Source organism: Leptinotarsa decemlineata, unplaced genomic scaffold, assembly GCF_025532065.1.
Source record: "Leptinotarsa decemlineata unplaced genomic scaffold, Ldec_3_MD MMD2_P_RNA_scaffold_6, whole genome shotgun sequence".
Taxonomy (NCBI): domain Eukaryota; kingdom Metazoa; phylum Arthropoda; class Insecta; order Coleoptera; family Chrysomelidae; genus Leptinotarsa; species Leptinotarsa decemlineata.
The window spans coordinates 3,608,193-3,631,661 of record NW_027412533.1 but is presented as its reverse complement, the minus strand read 5'-3'; the positions used below and the strand labels follow the sequence as shown (position 1 = coordinate 3,631,661).

Genomic DNA, 23,469 nt, shown 5'->3' with positions numbered 1-23,469 from the left:
ATGAGAAAACTATTCTTGAACAATGAATTTACTGCATTCGCACTATTTGTGAACATGAAAGTGAAAGAGATAAAAGGAGTATGATTTTTTGAAAAAGAATTACATTGAGATTACTTTTTTCAGAAAGAGTGAATAATAATCTTCATCATCATTTTTTCTCATATATCGGAACAGAATTACACTAGGTTTTCATTTCTCCATTCAGTTTGCATATACTAACCATATGAATTCCTTGTATCCAATTAAAATGAGAAAGTTCAATAAAATATAAGAAAATTCAGAAAAAAATATGCAGAGAAATATCATAGATAATATAAAAACCGGAACATTTTGTCAAATATTTTCGAAACTTCCAAACTAGAACCCAAAAACAAAGTATTCGTTATCCAATACCAGACAGCTGTGTTTTGACCTACTATCAGTGATGCTGGGACCTACTATCAGGAATGGTCTGTCAGACTCAACTGTCCCTTAGGATAAGCTGAGTATAAGTAAACATGGACATCTCTCCCGCGAAGACGCCATCTATGAAATCGAGAGAAAACTAGAACTTTGCTTATTCAAAAGCCAAATTCTGACATCGACCGTTGTATGAAAAATCGCTTTCTTTCTTTCTTTCTCTACGGCTTCCACTGAAAAGCAACTGAATGAAATCAGAGCACAAAAACAAAATATTTGACATCGAACACGAGACAGCATTGTTTACAGGGGGCTCTGATGTCATCAAATTGTCAAAGTAAGTTTGCTAATTGAACAATCATTGTAATTTCAATGATCAAGTAGTCAGCTTCTAAGTTTCTAACTAATTTCAGTTCATTTTCGAATTTATTGCAGTTTCTTTCTATTTTCAATTATTTCGCAGTTCCAAGAATAGTATTTTTCGACTGCAGAATGTCACTGCGAATTTTGATTTGGAAGAATAAAGATTTGGCAATATTCTTAGACAAAAGAGGTCATTATCATTTATCATATTTGATTTTTGATATTTAATGCAAAATGTTTATGAATCTGTGATATACTGTGGAATTCAGTAAATCTCAAAAATAATGTTTATTGAATATATTGATTAAACGAATGTTTTTAAATTTATTCTAAGCTTTCTCATATACCTTTTTTCTAATAACTACGCTCACTATAAAGTAAAATAGTTCCCATCTCTGAAAAACCACATTCTTGGAATTTTACGATTTGTATAAGTTTATCAATCGACTTCTTAAGCCGCATGTATATTGATCTCTACTGGTCTTTATAAGAATTTGCTTTATCTATATCCAACATGATGTATGTGCGTACCAGGAATTTCTAGGATAAGTGGTCATGATATACTGTACCATTTTATCCTTATGTACGTATATCTGTATAATTGAAAGGATAAATGTGAAATAAATGTAATACAATTAGGTTATCTCGGTTAAAATTAATTAAACAAACTCGTTTTATATTTAACTACCAGCATCGTCAGTGGCGTAACACAGGCATATTTTAGTTCAAATTAAGGAATTGTTCCGTAAATTATTCGATATCTACGGTAGACGTAGTCAGTCATTGAAAGGATCTATGGCATTGTAGGTAGTTGTTGACCATCAAGTGAGGTGTTTTCATTTTATCTACAGCATGGAGAAAATTCATTTCTATTTCTATAGCGTATTATGGCTGTATTATGGCTGATATTAGTTGACATGAAACCTAATTTCAGGCCTCATATTTTATAATACTGAAAAAATATTAGTAACAGTTTTTCTCCCTAAGTAAGATGCTGGCCAATTGTTTTGTTATGTCAGTCAATCGTTCCATATGACTTGATGGAATTAGGTAACCCCCTGCAATTGGACCAATCTCTTGATTCGAATTATCAAGTCATTTGAGGAAATATACAAATAAAATATGCAAATTATCATCCTTGCTGTGTAGCTTCTTTGAAACAGAAAAGTTTCACCATTTACAATATTCTTCAGCATCATGAGTATTTTTGAGACCAGAATGTCACTTTATCTCAAGTACTAATACTATACCGTTCTTTAAACCATTGAAGTGTTTGAAATGCAGTCTGCTCCACAAGTAGTCCACGAATTATTTTGAGGGTGACTTTAGGACAAATTCTAATATTTGCTTCAAATTCCCATTGAGTTTGATCTGGTAAATTCAAATATTATTATTCACTTCTTCATTATTCGTTTCGGTTGCGTTTTTGAATATTATATAATAGTTCTAATACACTTCTGAAACTTTCTATAAGCTGCTGGCTTCAGTTATCTCAAAATTTCGACATTGCATGACACACGAGACTATCCATCGAACGTAAGAAGTTTTATGTCTCATTGCCTGTTATGAAAAAAGCGTCACTGACCCCTCTGTTTGGATTTTTTCGTACAATGTACTTTTTAGCCTTTCCTTCAGTCTGTTTTTTTTTAATTCTTTTAAAATGCTTGTACACATCTTGCAGTTACTTGATTCACTACGAGTGGTGTTTGACTAGTAGTGATTTAAGAGGAAGGTTATTGTGTGAATTGATTGAAATATGGAACAAGACGTTTAAGAAATCGTAGCAGTGGTGCTACAACTTTTAACTTATGAGTAAATAAATCACTATATATTATAGGCCTGTACAAAAAAGTTTACAATGACATATGTCTATCTATCGAGGCTAGCTTCCAAACCCATTCAATGTTTTGAATATTGGTTCTTAGTAATTGGAAGCTATTCAGACAGATACGGTATTAGTCTTCATCAAATACGAGTAAATAATTGATTACCCTGAGCATATTATGCATCTTGTGATTGATATTAAAAATATAGAATTCAAAGTATTCATCGCAAATTCAAATCTTTTTTTTGTTTTAATTTCAAGATAAGCGCATCAACCACTAGGGTTATTAGCGCTACGTTACATTTCACATTACATGATTATTGTGTTCAAAATAAATGATACATATTGATATTTGTCAAGAATGACATGAGATTTTCAATATAACAAGTGTCACTGAGAGTTTCTCGTAGTTCTTTCGGTATTCCGAATTCTATTCTTGCTTCCTGATACTTGGGACAAATTTGAAGAACGTGTTTCACAGTTACTGCTTTATCACATATAATTGGTTCCTCGCGTGATAAAAGAAAATCGTGCGAAAATTTGGTATGTCCAATACGAAGTCGACAGAGGATTACCTGATGTTTTCTGGATTTTGGTGGGTGTGTCCAGGGTTTAACGGATGGCTTTATTTGGTTTAGTTTCGAATTCGTCTGGAGCCATTCCCTCTGCCACTCGTTTATTATCATATTTTTGATGTATCTTTTCGTATCAGACGGAGTTATTTTGGTGATTATTCTTGAACTGTGATCGTCTATCGCTTCTTAGGCTGCAATATCTGCCTTTTCATTACCAGCGATTCCAATATGCGATGGGGCCCATAATAATATTACTCGTTTCCCTAACTCTTCGATTCTATATAGTTCATTTTTTATTAGTAATATTATGGGATTGTCTGTATATAACTGTTGCGTACCCTCAATAGCACCCAAAGAGTCTGTTACAATCAGAAATTATCAGCAGGATGATTTTTCAGAAATAATAGTGCTTGTAGTATCGCGAATAGTTCAGCTGTGAATATACATGTGGCTTGGGGAAGTTTGTATTTTGATGTTTCGTCCGGCGATACAACAGCTGACCCAACTCCCTTATCTGTTTTTGAAGCATCGGTGTACAGAATTGCATGGTTCTCATAAAGAGTTAGTTTTTGTTTGAATAAGTTCAGTAGAATTTGGGGAAATGTATCATTTTTTGTGAAACAGGAAACAGGAAACACATATAGGGGGATTGATCATCCAAGAAGGAGTAGTAGTTATGGAGTTGGAAAATAATGGGGGAAGTGTATACCCTAATTGTTCTGAATATGTGTTTATCCTTTCGTAAAAAGGAGGGTCCGTTCTTGGATGTCCCGTGAAATTTTGTTTGAAATGACTTGACAAAACATTATTATATGTACAATGTATTGCTTTGGTTGCAATAGAAGTAGCATAAGAGAGACTCATATATTGTCTACGGTACCTTAGTGGGATTTAATTTGCTTCGCATGATAAGCTTTCGATTGGGCTTGTTCGATGAGCTCCTAATGCTATTCGAAGTGCTGTACTTTGAACAACTTCTAGTTTTCGGATTGTCAATTTTTTTGCAGAAGCATATGCTATTGATCCATAGTCGATTCAAACCTCCTTGGCGCTTTCTGATGAGATGGTGTATGTGTGATTTTCAGTTCAATTTTTGATCGAAAATCATTTCAAGAAATTTAATTTCGTCAACATATTCCAGATTTTTGCCATAGAGTTGTCAGAGTTGTAGTGTTGGTCGGTTTCTGATGTGTGTTTTCGAAAAGAGTATTAATCTTGTTTTTTTCTGAAGAGAAAGTGAGTCATGTTGATTTAGACCAGAGTTCTAGCTGTTCTAGGTGATGCTGGAGTATTGAACTCATTGTTTCAATATTCTTTCCTTTGATAATTAGAAGTAGGTCATCAGCGTAAAGTCGTGCTTTCACTGGTAGTTCGACATGTTCTATTATTTGGTTGATTGCTATAAGAAATAATGTTACGCTAATAATAGAACCCTGTGGTGTACCATTTTCTTGGGTTTTCAGATTCGATAGTTCTCCATTGACTCTAACTCGAAAGAACCTATTTTCAATTAAATTTTTGACGAATGCTAACATATTACCTTGAATGTTCCATTGTTGTAAAGTTTTCAAAATATAATAACTCCAAGCCTTATCATAAGCTTTCTCTAAGTCGAAAAGTATTGCTATACATTTTTGTTTGTTTGAGAATACCTCATGTATTTCTGACTCTAGGTCTATAATATTGTCTACAGTAGATCTGTACCTACTTTCTGAAGCCGTTTTGTTCCTGTCGAAGTAGGTTACGAGATTCTAAGTGCCATACCAGTCTTCTATTCACGATTGTTTCCATTAATTTACAGAGGCTATCAGTTAGAGATATAGGTCTGTATGATTCAGGATTATGTTTAGGTTTGTTTGGTTTTGGGATTGGTATTACAGTGGCTTCTTGCCACTGGTGAGGAAATTTCTGTTGTCTCCATAAGTCATTTATGAATTCGTGAAGATATGCTTTAGCAGATTTAGGTAGTTTTTGTAGAAAAACAACTGTTATGTCGTCCGACCCAGTAGAAGTGTTTTTAAGTGCGTCTTCAAATTCATGTTCTGATATATTCGAGTTGATGGGTGTATGGTGTTGGTCTATAATAATGGGGTTTTCTTCTTCTTCCATATCTTTTTTCAGGTTGAAATCATGATCATAGGTCATTCTATTTGGATGATTCTTGAAGTTATTTGCCAGTGTCTCTGCTATATCTCTATTGTCCTTAATTAAATTTCCCTCATGAATATTCAAAACTATTGCGTGAAAAAAGAATCCAAGTGATCTGACAAACCAAGGTGAGACGCGTGATGAAGAAAGGTTGCGTTGGTTTTGTCTTACGCGGTGAAGCACTTTGAAGATCGAGGTTGCATTATTTTTGTTGTCTTTAGGTAAACAGTCTATTCGAAAGTGGAAACTGATACTTTTTGAATGCGATTTATCAATGGTCATTAATAACTCCCTGAACTATCAAACAATGATCTTGGATATCCCAGGACATTCTCAAACATCCTAAACTATTTTTAAACCTGACATGATATTCAGGGATGTTTGAAATGTTGTAAAATGATCTCAAATACTTACAAATGTTCTGGACTGTTCTATAAGTTTCTGGAAGGCGAGAATTCTAGCCCTTATATCTTCAAAAGCATTCCCGGAAAAACGGTAATATTTTCCGTGGACGGGAATAGCGAGCTACCAAAACATAATACTCTCTTTAACGTTCCAGATTATTCCCAAACGCTTCACCACATTCGAATATATTCCGGTATTATTTGTATTGTTGTGTAATGTTGAGAACTGCATTCAAACATATTAAAATGTTTTGGACTCTTCTAGAAATTTCTAGAGGGATAAACTTCCAGTTCTTATATCTTCAAAAGCATCCCCTTCAGGAGAAAACGGGAAACTTATTCATAGACAAACTAAGACAGAGCGGAGCAAAATAGTACTATAATTTATCATTATAGTCAAATGGAAAATTTTTTAAACACACCACTGAGCTATGCCCGCAATATGAATATTATCACAAATGATTACATCAGTGTACTAGGTACCATTTTCTCGAACGTCCTCTAAATGTGAGTTCCTTTATCGCTAATAGATTGTTTTAAACAAGAGAAGTACAATTCAATTACACACTGGGGCGGATATAATTAGTTTCATCTGGAGATAGTTCAACGTACAAACAGTTGTATTGAAGCCGCACACAAGGGCTTTGGAACGATATTTGTACAAGGATTTGAAGTCAATCCGATTAGTGTGAGAGGCTTTTCTTCTCCCTCTATAGGTATGTAGTTTGTGTTTTAGTAATATTTCCTGCTATGAGTTTAGCTAAGAGCGGTCCCATACTTTTATATTGATGAGTTAGACCCCTATTTGCTTGAAATAAAATGTTCTTCTTCTTTTTTATGAGCTATATTTTGACTCAAGGGTGATTTTTTCAATAAAATACCACTTTTTGAGTTATTCGCGAAAAACCATCTGAAAACATCGGTTTATTGGTTGAAAAATCAATACTTCCATTCGTAAATGAGTCCAAAAGTATTGACATTCAGAATAAACTCCATAGAACAAAAGTTGCATAGTCATGAATTCTTAGGAGATATTTCCATTATTTTTCTTCATAAATAAATGTTAACAATAAGTTGGTCATTCATGGTTGAGCTCATCATTAAAACGTCAATATTGTTATCAACGAGCAACAAAAACAACAAATTTATCTTTCAAATTGGGAAAGAAGACCACAATCGAAAATTTTGCCTCAAATGTCCCACAAACAAGCTTTAAAACAGTTGAGATGAGAGTGGGTAGAAAGAAAGAAGAAAGGAGTCAATTAATTCATGAATCGTTTATTGACAAAAGTTAAGGGAAACAGAACATCAGCTAAATATAACTAAAGACGATTACTATTTTAACAAGAAGAGAAAGTAAAGAGAAAGAACCGTAACAAGAAATGTTAGTTCTAACTTCAGGGACCAATTTGCAACAGTTGATTCATTTACAAGGAAAAATGAATGATATAAAAGTTAGGGAATTTCTCACAATGATACTCTCGTTTCATTATTCAACTAATGAATTATATTCCCTCTGGTTTGCATACCATCGGTTAACAGTTGTTCGAAGGTAGCCAATGGAAGGTTTTAAAATTCAACTACATACACACTAAACTAGTACAATTGAAACTTAGTAGAATTACTTTGTAGGTTGATGAAGTGGGTAACGTCATAGTACTGACAGTTTTGCAGTTACTCCTGTGATTCCAATGCTTCTCGATCAGACCCAATTAAACGAAAATAAATAACAAGATTACCTTGATTAAGAAATAAGGCTTACGATCAGCTCTTATGTCGCTTTCAGCAATGGTGAGCCGTCAAGGATTCCAAGAAGCGGAGATTCGCCAAGCGCCTATTCTTAAAGTTGGGGAGATCTTGGTGGTGTTATAAATTAGCGACGATAACATTCCTTTTTACTGGAGATATTGTTCAGTAAAACGGAATTCAAATGGAAAATGAAGGTCCGTAAATTCATACATGTCTGAACATAATATCTTACAAGCAAGTAGGTCATATCAATAAAAACACAAAATGTTTATTCCTATTTGGGATGAAGTGTGGCTCTTCAGCAAGTAGACTTCAATTAGTGTAGAATAGTTTAAACAAAAATCTCACAACAGTATATAATTGTCTATTTCCCTTGAGATAAATAAATTTTCGATTTAGGAATTCTTTCAAACATTCTTTCAAATCCGCAATATCGCGATGTTCTTCCCGTGTCTGGTCGAATAACATAAACTGACATAAGATATAGATGAATTATTTGAAAAAAAATTGTATCTTGCAAATAAACTTTTTGAATATGTAAGTTTCATTTCATTGAATTACCTATTGCAGCAAAGATATGAAGACTCGTATTACTGGCATATACAGGGTCATACTACACCATAATACGAAATGAAATGTTTTTGTTATATTCTAAATGAACTATAAACTATGTAAAAGTGCATTTCATTATGTAATCTACTAGGGGTCAACAAAAAATTGATCCAATTCACAGATCTTCGAGGTAGTGATTTTCAAACCCTAACACTTTCCTGGAAAAATGACGCATGTGTTAGTTTTAAGATTCTTTCACAAGCTCAAGCTGGTTCAATGTTTATGAATGTTTTCAGTTCATTTCAAATGTCAGATTGAATAATATTCCGTATTGGACTCAGAGAATCCCTCGTTACAATATATACTTATATTGTTGAACTTTCTCAAGACAAGCTTATTATTGTTGTGTTTTCTAATACTTTTAAATCAGCATGGTCCACCTCACTAACACTTCATAAACAAATTTCATCTGTACATATGCATAAATTCTACTTATAATTACATAATCAACAGAAATGTTTTTGGAATTAATATTTTTTGGCAACAATTGGCATACATGAAAAGTACATAGAAGTTACCCAAATTCTCCAATCTGAAACACGACATGAGATTGGCATGTCAAAATTTGTATAAAAAATATAAAAAAGTATATCTTGATTATTTATTAATATCGTTTGTTTTTCAGAAACATCGCCAACAATTTAATAACAGCGTTATCTTCTAATGCATTTCCTTTGATGAGAAAACTCGTGGTTCTGTAAGTACTTTTGAATTAATTGTATTGAAATTTTGCAAGTTATAAACCAAACATTTCTTAATTGTTATCATGAAATCGGTTATTGGTCATCGGTCATGCGTTTTTCATTGTCGAAAAACGCTCGTTTTACCAGTATTGGTAAAATGCTAACACTTTGCACTATCACATGTCACCGATTCTACAATGAAACCAAAAAACGTTATAGAAAATCCAGAACCATCAGATTCTGCTCCTGAATTAGATATTAGCAGCACAGAAACTATGCGTCATATCGGTGTACAACAAAATTTTTCGACCTTTACCAAAAGCGCGACCGCGGAAAACAAATACTGTCTACTGTTTTGACCGATACTTCTGTAAAGGAAGCTTCGCGAATAGAAAATGAAGAACAAATTTATAAAATACAGGAAAAATATGATGAAGATAATGGTAAAGAAAAAGTGAACGGAAGGGAGAAAGGGAAAGAAAAAGGTAAATCCACGAAATACAAAGAAAATAGAAAGTAGATGTGCCGAGTCGCTTTTTTGATGGATCGATTCGACTCGAGTCAGTTTATGCGGTATTCAAATCATGACTCGATTCCCTGATTCGAGTCCGGCTGGACTCGAGTCTAGAAATTCGAGTCCAGAATTCCAGTCTGAAAATTCTAGTCCAGAACTGGAATCCGATTTTAGAACAAAAAGGAAAAATTCAAAGGAGATAACTTCAAACATCGTGTAGGTTAGGTTAAGCAGCCCATCAAGTTACCACAAACTGTCGAATTTTCCCAAACGGAAAGCAACCTTATTATTTCGCTATAAAGTTCAAAATCGATTACAGAAATTTGACAGATTTGTATAGCTTGACTTGCTGGCGACTGTACATCGTACCAAAGCCAAAAAGGTACGAACGAGTTAACCAAAATCGAATACGAGACTCGAGTCAGTTGGACTCGCATTAATAGTATCGAGTTAGCGAGTACGAATCGATTCTTCCTGACTCGAGTACAGGAATCGAGTACTCGAATCAAAATAAATTGGTACTCGAGTAGGCGAGTTCTAAAGCAGAAATCGAGTCTGACTTGAGTCAAACCGTACTCGGCACATCGCTAGTCGAAAGAGTTAAATAGTTTTATACTCAGATTTTAATTCTAAATCTGAAGAGTGGTATTGTAGAGTTTGCAGTGAACCTTTTATCAATTCAAATGAAAACAATTTGATGTGATAGAGAAATAGTTGAAGTATGAACCTATTATTGATAACTTAATCTATAGATGGCAAGATTTATCCATTTGAAGAAAAGAGAAGAGAAACTTTCTATGTATTTTACCACTTTTATTTGTAACTAACGTCACTGCAGTTTCATCCGATAAGGACATTTTCAAACTTATACATGTATAAGTTTCTATTCTCTTCTCTTCATTATGATTTCCTACCACGTAGTAACGGCTACATCCATCAATTTATTTATCCATTAATCCAAATATTGCCCCACACTCCCCCACATGATTTCTGCCATACTTTGCGTGTTTGAAATTATTGTTGAAGGTCAAGGAATATTTGGTCTAGTTGTGATAAATGTTTCAATTTAGTGACAATATATTGATATGAGATGTTTTCCAATATCAGCATATTATTAAGAAACACAAAATAAATGTGTAGTTGGCAAATATCTAGTTGAATATGTACATGTGTTATGGACAGGACACGTTGTAATGGACAGAAAACTAAAGAATAATAGTTAATCAATTTTTATTTGATTTTTATATGTATCAAATCATTTACTGACCTATCTTGGCAACATTCCCTTTGTTAAGACTGTCTTGTTCATGCTGTTGCCAGTAAACATTCATCATTGAAGGTTATATCCAAACTAGAAATATATACCTTGTATGGTTCAAACTCATTAAATGTCGCCGATAATAGTAATTTGAATTTCAATAGAAACCAATACACAAGTGAGATAGTTCAGAAGTTCTCGAGCAACTATAATGAAGAGTAACATATGGTTTTGTTTCAAATTTGGTGGAAGTGATGAAAAATCTTGGCCACAAGGACTTGCAATTGTCATAAGTAAGTTTAAGATGATTTTCACTATAACACTTGACTGGAAATGAATTGGGATTTTTCAAATATTGATGAGAAATGGATAATTTTAGAATTTAAAAAGTTCCATTCAGTTCCGAAGATATTCAAAAATAACTAAAATTCTTACGTCATAAAAAAATTAAAAGACAAGAAACATTTTCACATTGCCCCTTTATAATCTGTACAAGATGATGATATTCACAGAGTTTTAATTCGATGTTTCGTCTCAACAAAAACATCACCACTTTCAATTTTCATATGGACCTCAAAAAATACAGCTAAAATAAGTTAGCTTCTTTGGCATCAATTTCACTGATATATCGCAATAATCGTTCAGTTGGTACATTTCAAAATGACATTTAATTTAACTCTAATCTGTTCCCAACATATGATCATTCTCAGTCCACCTAGAACAATTAATTTATAATAATCAATCAGTTACTGACCCGTTTCTTCTTGACTTTGTTGTCTTCATGTAATAATAAGTCAATGCTGATATTTCCATAGTATGAATTGTTATGATTTACGAGTAACTTCGTCTGTCCTTCTTAAGGAAAATATTTTATAGCGAAATACGTGTCGCGGTTTTGTTAACCTTTCGTAGAGAAAACCACAATACACAATATTAATAAGCTTTGATATGGACTTCTATCAAAAATAGGTCAGTTCCATTCACTTTCAGTAATCTTCCATTGAAAATATCAGTTTTTGAAATCCTCACACTGCCAACTTCCTTGTAATTGCAAATAACTATTCTCCAATGACGAGCAATAAGCAACGTATTCAAAAAACACATTAACTAGTTACTAACAAGTAGTTAGTAAAGCCACGCCCAAAAAAGCTATTGTATGGCGAAACACGTGTTGCGTTTTTGTAAAATTGCTTAGTGAAAATCTCACAATAAAGTATTTTCTCAGTACGTTAGTTATGGATTTTCATCAGGTATCGGCCAATTCCATCATAACGGGCAATAGGATTTACTGAAGTTTAATTGATTGATTCCGTCGCGAGACTTTCATTTTCTTCATTGTCAATGACTCATAAACAAGCCTCCAATATAAATAAATCACTATTTCAAACTGAAATTAATCTCGTAATGAAACATCATCAGACATCTTTTCTCATTTGTCCTCGTAACCATGTTACGTCATTCAGTTGTACCGTTTTTTATCTTGAAACTAAACTTTGAAATGCAAACTGAGAACAAATTGGTTAAAACAAAAACTACGAATATCAACTCATTCACTATATTATGCTTCAATATCTTCATGTATTTCAAGGTAGTCTGGCAGCATTCAACTGCGGGCTGCAGCTATCCTGGTCATCACCATTCCTTTCCAAAATCAGCAAAGATCCGAGATATGGGATTTCAGAAGAAGAGGCTTCCTATTTCAGCGTTATCGAACCGGCAACTATGATGATCACTTGCACGTTGTTTTCTATTCTTAGTGACACCATCGGAAGAAAGAAAACTCTTTTGATAGTAGCCATTCCCCAACTCTTGTCGTGGATTCTAATTGCTACTGCAGAAAGTGTTTATGTGTTCTACGCTTCTAGAATGTTCGCTGGAATAGCAGACGGAGGAATGTTCATTACTCTCCCTGTGTATATCGGGGAAGTATCCAGTCCAAAAGTGAGAGGGACTTGGGGCAACAGCTTGTTAATGGGGCTACTATTAGGAGAGTTCTCCATTATCTTGATGGGAAAATACATGGGAGTTCAGGAAACCGCATTCGTTAGCATAGTTCTGGTATTGGTTTTTCTCATACTATTTTCTCTAATGCCGGAGTCTCCTTACTTATGTTTAATGAGAAAAAGAGATGATGATGCAAAGCAAGCTCTTTGCTTTCTCAAATGGAAACGAGATGTTGAAACGGACTTTTCATCTCTCAAGTCAGATGTTCAACGACAGATGGAAGAACAAGGGGCCTGGAAAAACCTCTTCATGATAGCCAGTAACAGAAAAGCGTTAATAGCGGGGATATTTTTGAGAGTCTCTCAACCACTAGGAGGAACATTGACATTTGTCATGAATCCTGAATTCATATTCGAAAAGGCAGGCGTAAATGTCAATTCAAGTTTAGCTTCCGTGATATTCCTGGCCATAAGTTGTTTTGTGAACTTTCTAGTTGTTTTATTTTCAATCGAAAAATTCTCGAGGAAAACGATATACACTATATCTTCTTTGTTTTCGGGGATTGTGTTGGTGTTGTTAGCGATATATTTTTTCATTACTGAACACATCAAAGAGTGGAATATATCCTTACCTTGGATTCCTATTGCTGGTTTGGCAATTTACGAAGTGGTGTGTTCTTTGGGAATGATGGTAATACCAACTCTGATGCTCGGTGAACTATTCTCCGCTAGTATCAAGTCAAAAGGTATGACAGTTCTGATCGTAGCGTTCGGTCTGGGGGTTTTTCTGGCTAATTATATATTATTTGCATTGACTCGGCTGGTTGGAATATTTGGTCCATTCTTATTTTATGGTACTTGTTGTATATTCACTTCTGTTTTTTCTTTTCAACTCATACCTGAAACAAAGGGAAAAACCCTAGAAGAAATACAGCAATCTCTGAAAGGAAAGACGATACAAAAATAAAAATTTCAAATCTGCCGGTGTTTAGGAATGGTTGGGAATATTTACGATTTCATTTTTTGAAACTTTAATTGCTCACTCCTGGTGTTGTTATTGAATTGAAGATACATTATTTGCTTTTCTCACAATGAGATGGATTCTAATGTAACGGATATAATAGAGAATTTTAAGGCAATCTTGGGGCCACTTCTTGAAGCGAATCAACTTCCTGAAACCATTCCATCCACATTATTTTTGTCCTATATACAGCATGACGAGTATATTTTTGTTATGTAATTATTTATGATATTCTCTGGGGTATCATATTTTTGTATAAGTGTTTCGTTATCTGCCCTAGTGAATGTCATTACTGTGAAAATAAATAATCATTGTTTCAATATTTTATGAGTTTCATTTCTAACTTTCGCATCAGCTTTCATTTGATAACCCGATGTTTAAATACATTTGTTTAATCTTCATCAGTTGCCAACCGTAGCGGAATTCCGCTACTGTAGCGGAATTTACTCTATGGTAGCGGCGTAGCGGATTTGAACATAAAGTAGCAGAATTCTCTATAAATAATCAATATTGAAGAAAATATGGAAGACAGCAGTCGAAGCTGACAGCTAATACGATAGCTGATACGTTATAGTCTTAGTAGCTGAGGCCATTACATGATGAAAGAGAAGAAGAATATTTCTGGATATTTTCATTCATACCATAAACCATATAACCTCTAATATTTTGAAACTAAAAGTCGTGATTGTCTCGAGTATTATGAATTATATTAAACAAATTACAGTGGAAATTAATGAGAGTTCATCTGATTTTAACTCGAGTGAAAGAGCTACCGCAGTTGAAATTAATGGGAATGGGACATGTTCAAAAAAATACAAAAAGTCTCGAAAAAAAACTTTTTCTCAACATTGGTTATCTGATTCCAACTTGAATGGATGGATTAAACCTGTCGCGAATGATCGTTTAAGAGTTCAGTGTGACTATGTACGTGGACAAATTGATTTTTATTTTTACCTTTCAATATCATTATTTCAAGCTAAGGAATATTTGGTCGAGACGACAGCTTTCAAAAATTAACTGCTGTAAATTTAAAAAATTAGGTACAATCTACTGAGTTTTGCGGTTGAAAATTAGCATGTTTTTGATTACTGACATTGGTGACAGTTCAGTTTTGTGGTATCTGAACGGCACACAAACTACAAACTGTAAGTTCTGTAAGTAGAAATAAATGAAAAGGATATTTGGAAATCCTTCATTAACAGATACAGTATCAAAATGAGTGAAAGCAAGATAATCAAAATCAGATTATTACACAATATCGTATTCAAATTTATATCATAACCCACAATTAGGCCATCAGTCAGATGTAGGTATTACATGATGTGAAGCCACGAAACACGGTTGCCAAGTTTAGAGTAAAATATGGAAGCTCTAAGAGAAGAAATTCTGAAAAGTAAAAAGGAATTGCAACAGAGTATACAAGCGAGGAAGACTGGAGAGAGACCATGAAAGAAACAAGATAGTAATTTTTGGAACACAAACTGAAGAAAATTGAATCTCAATGAAGAGACTCTGTGAAAACCTGAATATTTTATTGGGCACAAACATCAGTGATCGCATTATCAATAGTATTTATGAAATAGGAAAATCAGATAAAACTCCTATTAAAGTAGAATTCACTTCACAATTAACAAAAATAAACATTCTACAAAATTGTAAGAAACTGAAGGGCACCAAAATAAGTATAGTTCATGATTTGACAAAAAAACAACAGAAAATAAATGAAATTATAAGAGGACATTTGAAAAATATCAGGAAGTCAACCGAAGACCGCTGTTACATCAAGAGTGAAAAACTATATAGAAACAACGAAATATTTACAGTTGAAGATCTACTGGAAATAAAAGAAAAAAAATAGCAAAGCTTCCTCATAAGACCATCGAGTGGACCCAAAATCCCCATAAACTGAATCCAGAATTTTTTGAAGATACACGAGAACCAAAAAGAAAATAACAAGAAAGAGGAACAAAAACAACATGTAATTGATGAAAAGAAGAAGAGAGAAGAGGAAACAGGAAACAATAGAAATAAAGACAAAAATTCCTCAATTCTACATCAACCTAGAAATAGGAAGCAATCCCTAAGATCGTAAAATAGAGTAAGAATAAATATTGATAGAAAAGAATAACAAAAATGGATTCATTTATAAAAAATTACGAAAACTATGTTATACCAGGTAAACTTCTCGATAGCATAAACATTTTTAACGATAACAGTATAGAAAATAATGAATGTAAACTAAAGATCCTTCATCTGAACATTCGTAGTGTTAGTAGAAACTATGATGAATTCCTTATCTTCTTGAACCAATTCTCAAGGCAATTTGAAATTATAATACTTACGGAAACGTTTATTAACTTACTACTAACAGCAATTTACAAATCTCCTGGTACAGACAAAAATATTTTCAATACAGAACTCTACAACTATTCAGAGATGAGAGAAAGGAATAAACTTCACAATGTTGTAGGGGACATTAATATGGACTTACCTACTTAAGCACGATAACAACGACATAGAAGACTATAAAAACATATTGAACTCCTTCAATGTTATCTCCTACATAAATAGAGTAAGACCAAGCAGTGAAACTTGTCTAGACCACATCTTCGTTGAAGATTTCAATGATGGGAATAAAATAAATTCATATGTTTTCAACTATGATATAACATATCACTTTCCTGTTTCCTTGGAATACACTTACCAAACAAAAATAATAAACTCAAAAATGAACAAATATAAGGAGTATATCAACTATAATACTCTCAAAACAGATATTGAAAATGAACAATGGATAGATGAATAGATATATAACACACAAAATGTGGATGAAATAAACATAATGAAACATTACATTAAAAAACATACAAAAACCATAAAAATTAAAACTAATAAAATCAGGAAAGCCTGGATATCACAAGAAATAATAACACTTACAAATGAAAGGAATAAAATTTATAGACAATTACGGGAAAATCCTGATAACGTCACTATGAAAGAAAGATATAAAGCACTCAAAAACGAAATGAGACAAAAAAATTACATTTCTAAAAAAAAAAACACATCAATAAAATATAGAAAAGAGCCCAAACACTTCAAGCGGTCTATGGAAAGCAGTCAATGAAATTTGTCCTAAAAAAATACAAAATACAAAAATTGAATATTTAGAAATCGAAAATGAAATTATCACTTCAAAAAATTAAATTGCACATGACTTCAACAACCATTTCACTAATTTAGATCAGGGATATGCGGATGAAATAATAGTACCAAAAAAATTCACAGAGAAAATTCCCTACATAAAAAATAGTATCTACCTAAAACCTACCAATGGAAAGGAAGTTATCAATACCATCAATAACTTGAAACTAAAAAAATCACCTGGATGGGAATGGATGGAAATGGAGAAGAAGAAATAAATGACATGACAGTTCAATAATGTAATTGTTTTCTGAACTGTCATGTCATTTATTTCTTCTTCTCCATTTTCATTCGAAATTAATATTATAACATATTTTGTGATCACATGTACCGGCCTGGTACAAAATCAGAATTTTAGAATTAAAAAAAAGGAATTTATTCATTAGATTCACAATAATTTTACCAAAATTGACGTTAATATGTTTAGGTGTTTGATTTGTAACTATAATCATCTTGAATCAATATCCAAACTAATTTCAATGTTTTCCTATATATATATATATATATATATATATATATATATATATATATATATATATATATATAAATCAAAAAGGGAAAATTTGTGGTTAGAACACTCAAAAAAGGGGCTGATGAGGCCAATAGCCAGAAACACGTGTCCGCGCTTTGCCTCTTTTTTGAGTGTTCTGTCCACAAATTTTCCCTTTTTGATTTATATCGTACACACTCAATAATATCTTTATCTCTTTATCGAATACAAGAGAGAAAGTGTTACAAAAATTTTAATAAAGAATAAATTTTGGCCTTACAAGCCCAAATTTATTAACACATTAAAAGAACGAGATTTTGATGTCCGTTTGGGGTTTTCATTCTGGTTTCAAGGATAGAGGTAAGAAAATGTAAAGTTTTCGTATAAAATTTTATGGACAGTTGAGTCAACGTTCTCTTCAAATGGAACGGTAAGTTCTCAAAATTGCCGATGGTGGGCCCAAGAAAATCCCAATTTCCCAGTTGAATGTGGTGATCAGTATTCCTTTAAAACTAATGTATGGTGTGGGATACTTAACGACCAAATAATTGGGCCATTTTTCTTTAGGGAAAATTTATCATCCGTCGGTTATCTCAACCTTTTAAATAATGAGGTTAGTGAAGTTTTAGATAATATGCCTTTAAATATTAAATACGATCTATGGTATCAGCTTGATGGCGCACCAATACATCACACGGTTGCTGTAAAACAGTCCCTCCAACAAATGTTCAGAGGCAAAGTTATTGGACGTAACTGGGAACATTATTGGCCACCTAGATCACCCGACTTGACGCCTTTAGACTTTTTCTTGTGGGGTTACCTGATACAAAAAGTGTACCGAAGTAGACCATTTACTGACATACAACATCTGGAAAATAACATTTGCGAGTGCTGTGCAAATATAAATCCCCGAATTGTTAAAAATGCAGTTACATATGTCAGTAGAAGGATCATAATTTGTATTGAACGTGGAGGACGACATACTGAAATGTAGGCTATAAATGTTTGACAACCTCATTTAGATCAATAAGTCATTTTTTGTACCCATTTGTATTTTCTATAATATTATTGTTGATTAAAATTTATAATAATAGTTCTATCGAAATTATTTGCATTTTTTTTAGTTGCCTCTGCTTTTTCGAAATCAAAAGTTTGTTTAAAAAAATAGCCAAGTGATTGAAACTTTGTACCAGTCATGTTAAAATTTTTATAGCACATTTTTAATTTCTCTCTAAAAATGTCCGTGTGAGTAAAAATTTATCAGGAAAGTTAAACTCCATGATGAGTTTGTTATGTATACATGATTTGATGACAATTAACCGAACTTGTTTTTTAAAATAAGGAGATATCTGTCAAAAATAAGCAAAACGTTAACTTCATCCTAGTTGCATAAAATTTGGCATATGGATGGATATAAAATTGCCGTAGAGACAACTTTTTCAAGTAACTTTTTGTTAAATTCGATCTAGAAATGCACTTTTTCAATTTTTTTTCAAAAGAAATGTTGAATTTGACAAACACTGAACGTCAGTGGGTCGCAGTTGGCCGCATCATTTTAAGTTAAATTTAAAGCACAAACAAGTGCTGGAGTTAAACTTCATTGAAACTTTTGGAAAAAAAGTTTCCCATATGGTGCGCACTTTAATGGTGACACTGTATATATATATATATATATATATATATATATATATATATATATATATATATATATATATATGATGATGACAATGGTTATTGTCATCATCAGGGAGCTAAGATGATAGACTTTGAATTAATACAAAACTTAAGTGAATAAATGAATACTTACAATGTTAGTGGGATTGGTCGCAATTGAGTTGAGTTGAAATTAAAATATGAATGTTGTAATCATGATAAAAACAAGTAACAACTGTACAAATACAAGACATATGAATTAAATGAAAGCTTGCTTGCCACAAGTGTTGCCCATCCTTACACTTGGCGGCACCATACTGATGATGGGCCAAAAGCCCGAAACACGTGTCTATGGTTTGCCACTTTCTTGAGTGCTATGTCCGATATTAACTTCTGTTTCTATATCAAGACACTCAATAACTTTCATATTTATATATATATATATATATATATATATATATATATATATATATATATATATATATATATATATATATAAATAGTTTGATGGCATTACCATCTGATGGTAAACTCATCAGTTTTGCAGATGATATGGCAATAATCTACAAGAGTGAAACATGGACAGATTTGAAAACAACAACAGAACAAGACCTGAGTAGTATATGTAACTGGTTCAAATACAACAAACCAACAGTCATTACTCAAAAAACATATTATTTGCCTTTCACATCTTACCCAAATCACCTTCCAAACTTGGGAACACTGGACATTGGAGACAACTCTCGTATAGAAGAAAAAGATCACTTGAAATATTTAGGAATAACAATTGATAATCACTTGAGATGGGATTCACATATCGAGCAGGTGAAAAATAAATTGAGAGGTCTACTCACAAAATTCAAGTACTTATTGGAATTTTTGGATATGAAAAACTTTAAAAAAATATGCTAAGCAATAGTGTCATCTTAGGTTTCTTACGGAATTTTAGGTTGTGGAAGTGTAACAAAAAATATTATACACAATTTGAGTATCATAATGTTGAAGAAGAACATAAGATATCCCAGTGACAAGCTATTTTCAGAGACCAATTTTCTTGATATAAGACAGATATTTTGTCAACGACGTGGAGTGAGCCAATCCTAGAAGATTCTGCCAGTAGTCTATAAATCTTCTTGCCATCCAGGTGTTCAATCTTTATTTACCAAAGCCTAAAGCGATGCCAATGACAGGTTCTGATCCGATAAAGCTGCTTGCAGCACCCTCCTTTGCAAGGAATTCGGCAGCTTCATTACCTTCCAGGCCAGTATGGCCAGGAATCTAGACCAGTGATAATATGTTACGTCTTCCTATCGAAAAGATTCGTTTTTGGCAATTTGCTACCAATTTAGACGTTTCTCGGTAGGAGCCAAGAGCTTCCAACGCCGCTTGACTGCCCAAGAATATTTTTGTTGACTTGTGTATGAGGTTTGATTCTTCCAATCACTTTGCACACAATTCAATAGCGTAAATTTCCACTTGAAATATATTCGCATAGGTTTCTAGGCAGCTTGATATCTCTGTCCCGGGTCTGTGACTGAAAGCACTTGCACCAGAACCGGAAGGTGTTTTTGATCTATCTGTGAACCAACAACTATCTGCTGGCAATATTTCCTTCTCACGGAGGATCCAGTCCTCTCTACTCGGGAACAGTACTTCATAAGGTATAATGCTGCTTTATAAAGTATAATGAATGCTGCTTAGAAACGAATGATAACTCTAAGTGTCTAAAAGTAGCGAAAATCTCAAAAATCAAATACCTAGGAGTAATACTGGACTAGCACATGAGGTCGAATGATCACATTAACTACCTTGTCAGCAGAGTAAAAGAACTAGATATACCACTGACCTCACACTGGAAGTTCCTAGATTCAGCAAAACTAGACATAGCCATCTTCAAAATACTTTTTTTAAGTAACATTGTTTGATTCTATTTTTCCCCTGCTCAGCTCTTTCAACAACAACAATAAATTGCATATCTATGTTCACACTATTATAAATGGGATGAGAGTGTTGGTAATACTGCGGTACAACCCATTTTGGTTTAGGCAGAGGCACAAGCAAAAATAGTCTCATTATTTATAGATATATTTGTATAGTATTCGTATATCATACTGATAAATCATACTTGACGTCTGTACAACACATTACTAGTTTAGTTTGGAAAGGTTGCAAAGTTTGGAAACAGTTATACAGACAATCATAATGATTATCAATATTAATTTAGAATACACTTCTACTATATATAGAGCTATTTGAAATAAATGAATTTGAGCTAAAAAAAATAGTTCGTAGTTGACAGTTGGAGGCATAAAGTCAGGGGTCATTTCCAGAATGCTGTGACTTCCAGTGTCAACTAACAGTCTGTTGCACTCTGCATTGAATTGATTTGTGCAATTGGCAATGTGCACAAGTCTATATGCAGTCCATCTAGCCTCCCTCTCTAGAAAAATGTGAAGAGGAGGTAGATCTAAATGGATCTCCATAGCCGCTGACTGCGTGATACTGATGGCACCACTGATGGCCAGACAAGCCTGTCTCTGTTAGCCAGAGAGCTTCGCCTAAGCCGTTTTCTGTAAAGCCTTTGGTCACCAGACAATTGCACCATAAATGATCATTGGTCTGACAATCATCACCTGAATCAAATGGATTTGGTTGGGTTCTCAACTCCAAGTTTTACCACAAATCCTTCGACATGTCCATAGGTACATGTGACTTTGTGTAAAACTTTTTCCAAGTGACCGTGTCAGGTGAGTTTTTTATCAAGGACAATGCCAAGATATTTCACCTCCGTTTCAGATGGAATGAACTCACCGTTAGATCTTCCAGTTTTCTCCTCCTGGTGAAAGGGATCATCACAGTTTTGTTAGGGTTGACAGACATCTGCTCTCTCAGGCACCAACGTCCATCGTGCTTTGAAGGATATTACCAGATACCCTTCACAACTTGGACCTTGCCAAAATGACAAGGTCATCTGCATAAGCCGGCTTCGCCTTGAAGAGTCGAGGTTCCAGTTCTGTTTACCAGTATGGCATAGATCCAACCAGTTATGGTCAATTCTATACCTTTCTTAGCCAGAGATGATGCTAGGTAGTGCATTGTCAAATGCCCCTTCAATATCGAGAAATACAGCACCCTCCTGACGAGTCCGTCCAGTATCCTCCCAAGTCCTTTCAACAGGAAGGATGTAAGGCTGATTGGTCGTATCGATTCAGGGTGTGGGTCTTTCCAACCAACTTTAGGTATATATACCACCCTTGCTGGCAACTACGATGTCTAACAGGCCTTCTTACAGGACACTTTCATTTGAATCATCATATGCAGAGACTTGGACTGTCGGAAGACAGTGTGTGTCGCCTCTGTCTGTAAACAGCAGAGCATATACGTTGTGCCTACCCCGCTGGGGGCCGAATCAGGGTCTTTGAGTTCGGCACATCCGTACTCTCACCATCTGACCTGAAATACCACTCACCATACAAACTAATCGGCTTCGTTAAGAAGCTGGGTTTATTTGGACGATTATGCATAGGTGTGAGCCACAATAAACCCTTGTGAGTTGCGGTGGAGGGTCGAATAGACCCACTCACTTTAGAGCTACCTACCTACCTATACAATAACTTCTTCAGGCGTGTCTATACTTATATTGCGTTTTTTTTTAATGTTAAGTGAATATCTCGCAATAAAATGTTTTTTGAATATTTAATGGATTTTCATCAAGTATCGACCAGTTTCATAACATATTAAACTGTATGTGCATAGCTGTTTTTCATCTAACGCTCAGAAATACATGCAGTATTTATTTTTCAAAAACAGTCAAGTTGCACTGAAGTCATTTTGAAAAGCTCTCAATATTCAGTCGGGTTGACCTTCAGTGCCCTATATTTTGTATACCTCATTCAGACTAGCACTGTAGTTTCAGGAGGCTCACGTGTGACGAAATGAATTGAAAATAAAAGTTTGGAAACCCTATAAATATTCGCATATCTGCTGATATGCATAGAAAAAGTCATTCAACTTCCCATTTCGAGACAATAAAACAGGGGAGAATAATGGAGAAGTTCTCACACTCTTTATTTCAGGAATGATGTAAAAAATCCTCACGTGAGTCGGCTCATAACTTATACGCAAGAAACGCTAAAAGAGAAAATAAAGTTCGAGCAATGATTTTTCATGGATATTTTCGGATATGGGAAAAGTGACGCCAATTTCTAAGAGCTTAAATATATTGTTCCTAAATATTGCCTTGCAGCCGACTTTTATGATTATTTTTTGGTTCTTTCCTCACAATAGGATGTCTATTTGAAAAAAGTTATTCTCAAGAGAGGGACAGTTCAGGTATGATAAGTATCCAGAACATTTTGATCATTTCATCAAGTAAAACTCTTCCACTTAAAAAGGATCAATAATAATTTCCAGAAATTTTTCAAAACATTTCATTTTACGATTTCTTAGTCTTTGACACAAATTTCCTGAGATTTTTTCCAGAGAAATTTCTTCTTCTCCGTCTTTATACAAAAAAATATGAGAATCTTCCAAAGAAAGAAAGAGAGCAAATAATTCCAAAATGAGCAATTGACCTCTTTTTGTGTGAATACCCAGAAATTCAAAATATTCATCTCCCAAAAATTACTCTC

General features: G+C 33.7%; 2 protein-coding genes across 9 annotated transcripts in view; both read left to right on the top strand.

Moving 5' to 3' along the window:
- Positions 1–23,469, top strand: part of rk (G-protein coupled receptor rickets) — a 453,352-nt gene that overhangs the window by 372,752 nt on the left and 57,131 nt on the right. For 5 of the 8 annotated variants that reach the window (XM_074169822.1, XM_074169823.1, XM_074169820.1 and 2 more), the window contains one exon: positions 8,701–8,772. In XM_074169822.1, the coding sequence (XP_074025923.1) occupies positions 8,701–8,772 (72 nt within the window). Of the gene's footprint in view, positions 1–5,188; positions 6,431–7,346; positions 7,702–8,700; positions 8,773–23,469 lie in introns of those variants that run through there. The other 3 variants (XM_074169828.1, XM_074169825.1, XM_074169824.1) reach the window with 3 other exon arrangements.
- On the top strand, positions 12,091–13,816 carry LOC111508916 (facilitated trehalose transporter Tret1). Its single transcript, XM_074170083.1, has one exon. It carries the CDS (start codon positions 12,091–12,093, stop codon positions 13,438–13,440), a length of 1,350 nt encoding a protein of 449 aa, XP_074026184.1. The 3' UTR covers positions 13,441–13,816.